The sequence below is a fragment of the Humulus lupulus genome, chromosome 6 (genome assembly GCF_963169125.1).
Source record: "Humulus lupulus chromosome 6, drHumLupu1.1, whole genome shotgun sequence".
Classification (NCBI taxonomy): Eukaryota; Viridiplantae; Streptophyta; class Magnoliopsida; order Rosales; family Cannabaceae; genus Humulus; species Humulus lupulus.
In genome coordinates this window covers 18,877,596-18,886,191 of record NC_084798.1, presented here as the reverse complement: position 1 = coordinate 18,886,191, position 8,596 = coordinate 18,877,596, and the positions used below count along the sequence as shown (strand labels likewise).

General features: G+C 33.9%; 1 protein-coding gene across 2 annotated transcripts; it reads left to right on the top strand.

Annotated features, from left to right (window-relative positions):
* The first annotated feature begins 5,762 nt into the window (after positions 1-5,762).
* On the top strand, positions 5,763-8,254 carry LOC133781800 (uncharacterized). Of its 2 annotated transcripts, XM_062220877.1 has the most exons (3): positions 5,765-5,917; positions 6,276-6,313; positions 7,395-8,254. In XM_062220877.1, exon 3 carries the CDS (start codon positions 7,443-7,445, stop codon positions 8,004-8,006), a length of 564 nt encoding a protein of 187 aa, XP_062076861.1. In that variant the 5' UTR covers positions 5,765-5,917; positions 6,276-6,313; positions 7,395-7,442; the 3' UTR covers positions 8,007-8,254. The 2 variants fall into 2 exon arrangements, with proteins under 2 accessions (XP_062076862.1, XP_062076861.1); XM_062220878.1 differs by lacking the exon at positions 6,276-6,313 and having other exon boundaries at positions 5,763-5,917.
* The last annotated feature ends 342 nt before the right edge of the window (positions 8,255-8,596 follow it).

Below are 8,596 nucleotides of genomic sequence, written 5' to 3'. Positions count from 1 at the left end.
GTGCCTTCCCTATATGTGGGTGATAACCTCGAGAGGTCCCTATAATCGTTGGTCCCATACTGAACGGCTATCCCGTTCCACATCTCATCCGTGGTGTACATGGTGTCGTATTTCCCGAGCCCACTATCAAACCTATGGACACAGTCATCTACCCAACTCCATATATAGAAGTGGTATCTATCCTGTGGGCACGAGACTAACCTATTGGGCCTGTGTTTTAGTAAGGTCGAGGACCACATTCTCGAGGTAGGAAGGACTTTACCTTCATCTGAATCCGAGCTCGAGGCTTCGTCATTAGCCTCATTCCCTGACTGCGGACTCCTCGGGCGAACTGGAAGTAGTGGCCTCGTGTCTCTCCTCGGAGGGAGGGCGCCTGTGGGCAGGGGGACCTGCTCCCAGTGTTCATATTTTTTGTTGGACCAGTCAAAGGTGGACTGGCCCTATCCCAAAAGTCCTCACTTTCGGAGCCTCTCCTCGTGTAAAAGGTATAAGAGAGACCTCTTGCCATGTGGGAGTTGGAGCAGGGTCTCTCTATGCTCCTTCATTGTATCGTCGGGAGTGGGACGCTAAAAATTGGCTGAAAGACAACATATTTCTACTAAGTACGGGTCTAAGAGCTAAAGTCACGAGCACAGAAATAAAGATAACAAGAATACTTACGAATCCGCCTGAACGAATAATGCCGAGATGGGGACAGACCATCTGTCCAGAAGAAGGCCCTTTTGAAATCGGGCGGATGATTGGGAAGATCTTCAAAGACCTTCTTCTCCTTGGGATAGCTCGAAAGGTAATAAAAGCCATCCCCTCCCCGAGCTCGGGAAGGGTTACTTTTCAGACAAAAGAGATGCAAGATCTCTTGAGGCGAAGGTCCTTTCCACCCCATCTCGTGGTATAAGGACCTCAGGGCAGACAGTACCCTGTAAGAGTTGGTGTTGAGTTGGAATGGAGCCAACCCAATGAAGTCGGTGAAGTCTTTGAAGAAAGACTTCAAGGGCAATAGAGCTCCTGCCCTCATGTGTTCCTGGCTCCAGGCCGCATATTTCACACTGGCGTCGCGGCCCCCAGGGGCGAAACAGCTCCGTTCATGGTTGGCCGGAGTTCGACACTTCAGGGAGCCTGATAGACTAAGGCCGTGGAAAGCCAAGATGTCACTTATCTGGCTAGTTGTGGTAACCAAGCTCCAGTAGTGCTCGGCCTCAAACATTTCTCTCCCCGGCTACGAGGAGGAAGGTTCCCCCATTAGTGAGAATTTGAGCTCTCCCGGATGGTACGCGACAGTAACCTTTAACGAAGGATCGAGAGGAATCGGCCTAGGTACTTAATTGAATTCCGGATAGAGGGCCTCTCGAAGAACTCTCCTTTTCCCCTCTATGACCTCGTCAATCTGGCGGCGGTAGTGAGCTCGAATGTCCTCTTGCTCGCGCGCAAGCTCGTATTCTCTTATCCGGCGTTGATTACGGGCGAATAGCGATTCTGGGCTCGGAGATTTTGGCTCGTAAGGGAGTGCCAGCAATGACCCCCACCGTCTTTCCAGATTCTGTGACATCTAACGAGAAAGAAAAAATGGTGAGGGCCATGCATGCAAGAGTTCCGAACTCGAACTTACGAGCTCGGGGTCAGGGAGCAAAACAAGTTGAATATTAAGACCCTTATTGAAGAGTCAGGGCGTGCATTCCACTAGAAAGGAAGGAGAGTGGAAAGTTTTTTGAAAATCCCAAAAATCAAGGGAAAAGAGAGTGGCGGTTAACCAGGAAAGGCAACTTTGGGTTTCGTGCATTTATCAAGACCCATGTTTTTTACCCAAAAACTTAGTGTACAAGAAACGTCGCCTAAATTTTTTTTCAAAACCCAGAAAATTGGAACCTCACTCAAGTATGAAAACTGGGTATAAGCCAGTGGTGTAAATCCAATATGGAAGTCTAAAAAGCATAAGAGTCTATCGGATCAAAACCTCCTATCGTATTATGCTAAGGATGTAAACTAGTATATACACATACACAGCAAGAACAGTTTGAATAAAAACTGACAAAATGGGAAACAAAGATTGCATACTTACACAATAATGGCGATTGCAGAGAGATTGTCGATTGAAGAAGAGGTTGCAAATAAGAACTCACGGACTCGAACAGACCAGGATTTCTCTGTTTCTTTGGCCGAGAAAACATGCACAGATTGGAAACTTTACAAAGAGGTCTCTGATTTCGTTGTTCTTCTTTTCTTGCTTTTGGTGAACGAAGGTAAAAATGAAGACGAAGGGTGAGGTCTTGTATATATAGGTGGGAAAAAGGAATTAATCTGGAACGTTGAACAAAATCCTTGCAAAATCCAACGGTCAGGGATCAATGACAAGATGGCGCGGAAAAGGTGTCAGACGGACGATCGTGGGCGTGTTTCCAAGGTACTCAAGTACCAACAATGAGCAATACCCAATTGACGCGTGTCCATTTTCAAGAGTGTATGACGGTACAGTTCTCAAAGAAAGTAGTTCAAAAGTTTCCTTCTCTTAGGATTCGAACAAATACTTTTGAGGGGGCAAGATGTTACACCCAGATTTCGAGCTATGTTAATTATGACCTCGAAAGTTGGATTCGCAAATAAGTGGACTCATAAGGTTGGAAACATGCTCCAGGATTGTATGTCGAGCTTGCAGGATATAGACGACCTCGAAGTATTCATGATCTCGAAAGATAGCTTCGGGAACACACTCATCTTCAGGGACGACTTCGGATCAGGGGTCCCGAGCTCGAAAGCTGTGTCCGATCTCGAAAGTCGTGTGGCCTCAGGAGATATTCCTAGCTCGATAGATGACGGGAAACCTGGGAGGCTAAAACCTTAGAGATACGCGATAACCACCTTGAATATCTACAAGTGTTATAAATATGAGATGTAATCCTCATTTATTATTGTAAATCCCCTAGAATCGTGGGATATTATTTGGTCAGTTGTACGTCTCCTGGTCTTCAGGGGACGTTTCCTTTTATATCTGAATATAGGCATTTAAAGCCATTTATTTTATTTATACAAAAAGAGTAACTACCCAAAATATGTGGGATAGTATTCTATAGCCTTCTCTATAAATAGAGAGGTCATGCATCATTGTAAATGACCGAAATTCTGATCCTTGAGAGAAAACTCTGGAGAATTCATTCTTGAAGAATTCCTAGAGATAATCTTGAGTTTAATAACAAAGACTCGTGGACTAGACATATTTAACTGCTGAACCACGTAAAAATCGTGTGTTTACATTGTTTTATTTCAATTGGCCATTATTAACTATTGTTTATGTGATCTTCTTTCACTGTTTGACGAAAAACGGCGTCAACACACACCATGATGTATATTCAATTTTAGCCATAGATATTCTTAAGTGGGGACGCATCACTTTTGATTATGTGGTTGAGATTAAATACATATCATTGTGTGTAAAAATTGTGTGCAATTTAAGTATGTTCCAATCATTACTCATAATATATAGATATAGATTAACATAATAGAGTGTCTATGTTTTTTCCAAACTAACTATATATCACCACACCATATGATTTTTTATATACCGCTTCAAAATTTTTATTTTATTAGTATATTATGTAGTTTTTTTATTATTTTATTTTTTGTTAGTTTATTAGGTATTTAATTAAAAAATATCTTATTTAAATATTTAAAAAAATAAAGTTTAATTAATCAATAATAAAAATGAATAAAAAAATTACATTAAAGGAAAAAATAGAAAAAATAGTTATTAATAATAAAAATGAATAAAAAAATTAGATTAAAGGAGAAAATATTAAAAATAGTTTGGAGTAATTTTAGAGTGCCTCATTATCTCCTTGAAGCTCTCCTTTATATATATATATATTAAAAAAATATCTTATTTAAATATTTAAAAAAATAAAGTTTAAATAATTAATAATAAAAATGGATAAAAAAATTAGATTAAAGGAGAAAATAGAAAAAATAGTTTGGAGTAATTTTAGAGTACCACATCATCTCTTTGGAGCTATATTTAAAAAATATCTTATTTAAATATTTAAAAAAATAAAGTTTAAATAATTAATAATTAAAATGATTAAAAAAATTAGATTAAATGAGAAAATAGAAAAAATAGTTTGGAGTAATTTTAGAGTGCCACGTCATCCCTTGAAGCACTCATTTATATATATATATAGATTTTCCAAACTAACTATATATCACCACACCATATGATTTTTTATATACAGCTTCAAAAATTTTATTTTATTAGTATATTATGTAGTTTTTTTATTATTTTATTTTTTGTTAGTTTATTAGGTATTTAATTAAAAAAATATCTTATTTAAATATTTAAAAAAATAAAGTTTAAATAATTAATAATAAAAATGAATAAAAAAATTAGATTAAAGGAGAAAATATTAAAAATAGTTTAGAGTAATTTTAGAGTGCATCATCATCTCCTTGAAGCTCTCCTTTATATATATATATATATATATTAAAAAAATATCTTATTTAAATATTTAAAAAAATAAAGTTTAAATAATTAATAATAAAAATGGATAAAAAAATTAGATTAAAGGAGAAAATAGAAAAAATAGTTTGGAGTAATTTTAGAGTACCACATCATCTCTTTGGAGCTATATTAAAAAAATATCTTATTTAAATATTTAATAAAATAAAGTTTAAATAATTAATAATTAAAATGATTAAAAAAATTAGATTAAAGGAGAAAATAAAAAAAATAGTTTGGAGTAATTTTAGAGTGCCACGTCATCCCTTGAAGCTCTCCTTTATATATATATAGATATATAGATATAGATTAACATAATAGAGTGTCTATGTTTTTTCCAAACTAACTATATATCACCACACCATATGATTTTTTATATACCGCTTCAAAAAATTTATTTTATTAGTATATTATGTAGTTTTTTTATTATTTATTTTTTGTTAGTTTATTAGGTATTTAATTAAAAAATATCTTATTTAAATATTTAAAAAAATAAAGTTTAATTAATCAATAATAAAAATGAATAATAAAATTACATTAAAGGAGAAAATAGAAAAAATAGTTATTAATAATAAAAATGAATAAAAAAATTAGATTAAAGGAGAAAATATTAAAAATAGTTTGGAGTAATTTTAGAGTACCACATCATCTCTTTGGAGCTATATTAAAAAAATATCTTATTTAAATATTTAAAAAAATAAAGTTTAAATAATTAATAATTAAAATGATTAAAAAAATTAGATTAAAAAAAAAATAGAAAAAATAATTTGGAGTAATTTTAGAGTGGCACGTCATCTCCTTGAAGCTCTCATTTATATATATATAGATATATATAGGTTAATAATAAAAAGATACCGTAATGTTATGGCATCTTAATAATAATAATAATAATAATAATAGTGTCTAAAGGTTAAAAACATACATTTGATTAAGGATATTATCATGGCATAGATCAATAACATATATTGTGTTGATAGTAAATGTTAATTGATGTAATTCAATAATTCGTCATATAAAATAAAATATATGAGATTTGATGTGAAATTAGAATATCGCTCATTGAATAATAGGTCATGAATGTTCTTTGTACATTTTTTTTTTCTTCCTATTCCTTTCTAAGCTCCTATATTCCTTTCAAAGGTTTTTTTTTTCTAATGTTAAAAAATTAGAATCGATGATAGAATTGTTTCTAATATTTTTTTTTGTCAGAATATAAAATATTTTTTAAATAATAATGAAATGGCTCAAAATAATAGGGGGTGCATGGTTGCTTACCGCGAGCCTCCGCACACACAACATAGAAACCCCAATTCTCACCCTAACAAGCCTAAAACCCTAAAAACCCTCCACTGCACTTCATGCGTTTGTCTCCACTCTCTCTCACAATTCTCTCATCTCTTTCTTCCTCAGCCCCTTCCGGCCAGCATCTCTCCGTAGGTAATTTTCATATTAAGATATCCCTTTGTTCTTAATTGCTTTTGACAATTGTTTTTTTTTTTTTTGGGTCTGGTTCTTTGGTTTCTATTGTATATTCATTGTTCAGGATTTTACGTTGGTGAGCTTTGATTTGATGTTGGTTTGTGTTCTATGGTTGATGATGTACTTGACTAGGCCAAAATCATAAATTTATTGCTAAGCAATCTTATTCATCCAAGCATATGATTTCTCGCTGCAACCCTGAAATGCCAATTTTTGAAATACCCTTTACGCTGTTGTTATTATTTTGGAGTATAGCTTGGATTTTGGTTGTGTATTATGTGAAGTTTTGCGTTGTTCTTCTGTCTTTCTTTTGCAGAGGAAGATTAAGCCCTGACATATAGGTCTAAGGCTCAGGTATGCCTCCTCAATTAGTTTTCTTGAATTTTTCATTCTTATACTGGCTTAATGATTTGAAATTTGATTTGTTATGTGTGTGCTTGTTTTATAATTTGATATCATGCCTTTATGCATAAGATTGTGTTTGATTAATAATTAAATACATTTGTGTATGATATTGACTTTCCTATGTATAACCATCTGCTGAGTGCTATATGTTTTCTTTTATGTCCTTTTTTGTTATGTTTGGTGAACACAAGTAATTTTTTTAGCAGAGAAGGTTTTGGGGGTTTTAGGGAAAAAATCACCATACTCAACTCTGTATTTGGATTAGGAATACTATCCATTATATACTCATACATGATGTTCAAATAGATACCACATAGTTAATGCATTCAAAATTTAAAATATGTCTTATCTAACTTGGATATTTCAGAGAGAAGAAAAAATTGTGAACCTAAATCCAAAAACAAAAGAAATCCTATAAGTTTCTAAATATTGAACATAGGAACCTCCATGCTGCCTCCTCTATTCTTTCTTCCACATGACTTTGAACATTTTTTTCCATTTCAGAAACAGATCATAGGGAGATCTTGATATAAGTGTTTCTGTTTTGTTCCATACCTTATATTCTATCTTGGCTATTTTATTTCATTTTTGTTTAAGAGGGCTTATGTATCCATTTTCGTACTAGTGTAATTAGGGGTTTGAGGATGTATATCCCTAAATGCTCTAAGCAAATTAGAAAGTAACCTTTAGATGTTGTCGCTTTGATCAATCATAATCTGGCTGGCTGTTGAATTTTTTTTGCACAATTAATTGCAGTTTTTTTTTTTTGTTTGCTCACTATCTGTCAATTTTCCTTTGATGTTTGATTGCACTTTTCAATTTTGGATGTGATACATTTTGTGGGGGTTTTTGTTTCTTTATAAGCCACTTTTACTTTCTATCTTCATTGGAAAATGTCTTACATACATCCTTACATACATTTTGTGGTGGTTTATGTTTGTTTATAAGCCACCTTTACTTTCTATCTTCATTGGAAAATGTCTTACATACATCCTTATTTGTATTCATTATCTTCTTTTTCTTGTTTCAGACACATATTACCTAGGCAGAAAACTGCCATATTCTCTTACAAACCAAGATGAGACCTCTCGATGAAACAGAGACAACAGCAGTATTTGAGAAGATCTTCAAGTTCACAGGAAATAACCTCAAGAATATTGTAGAGAATCCTTCTCATGAAGGTCCAGACTCCGAACCTGGCCGCTATTGCTTCCGTCTTAACAAGAGCAAAGTCTACTATGTCAGTGAGTCCCTTGTCAAACGTGCCACCAACATTGCTCGCGCTAACCTCGTCTCTCTAGGAACCTGCATTGGCAAGTTCACACATGGAGGTAATTTCCACCTCACCGTCCAGAGTCTGAGTGTTTTGGCCTCGAATGCCAAGCACAAAGTCTGGCTTAAACCCACCTCTGAGATGGCATTTCTGTATGGAAACCATGTTTTGAAAGGTGGTTTAGGGAGGATTACAGAGAATATTTCGCCCGGTGATGGAGTCGTGGTGTTTTCCATGTCTGATGTGCCTTTGGGGTTTGGAATTGCGGCCAAGTCCACCCAGGATTGTAGGAAGATGGACCCTAATGGAATTGTTGTGTTGCACCAAGCAGATATTGGGGAATATTTGAGGATGGAAGATGATCTCTGAGTTTGAAATTAATGGTTTCTGAGAGTAGTTTTTGACAAGTCATATACATAATGTGAACAAGAAATATGAGATGAGAACTTTGATTAGATTGAGTGATCCAAATGGTCACTGTTTACAGTATGTAATTCAAATTGATCAGTTTTGATTCTATATGACATTATGCTAAAACAATTTCAAGATTTTCCTTCTATCCTTTTTTGTAAACAAATGATCTTGATTTTTTTTATATATATATTAATTTATTTTAAGTCCGAATTTTTTTTAGTTAGGGTTCTTTACACAATATAATCTTATAGTATATGACGTTATTTCTTTATATTTGGTCCCACTTAAGATCACTAAACCTACCTTTTATTATATGCACAATAGAATTTGGAGCTAATCCTTTAAAAAAAAATTGGAGTTGGAGCTAATAATTAATTTGGACTTTTTTTCTTCCACTTTTGGTGATTATTGCTATAATTAAAAAAAAAAATGGAGTTGGAGCTAATAATTAAAAAAAAATGGAGTTGGAGTTACCTTTTATTTTTTTTCACACTCACAATTAATTGGATTATTGCTATACGGATGATAAAATATGTGATTATGAA

Excerpts from the sequence above, each read along its gene's own strand:
- LOC133781800 (XM_062220878.1), top strand. The coding sequence starts at position 7,443 with ATGAGACCTCTCGATGAAACAGAGACAACAGCAGTATTTGAGAAGATC.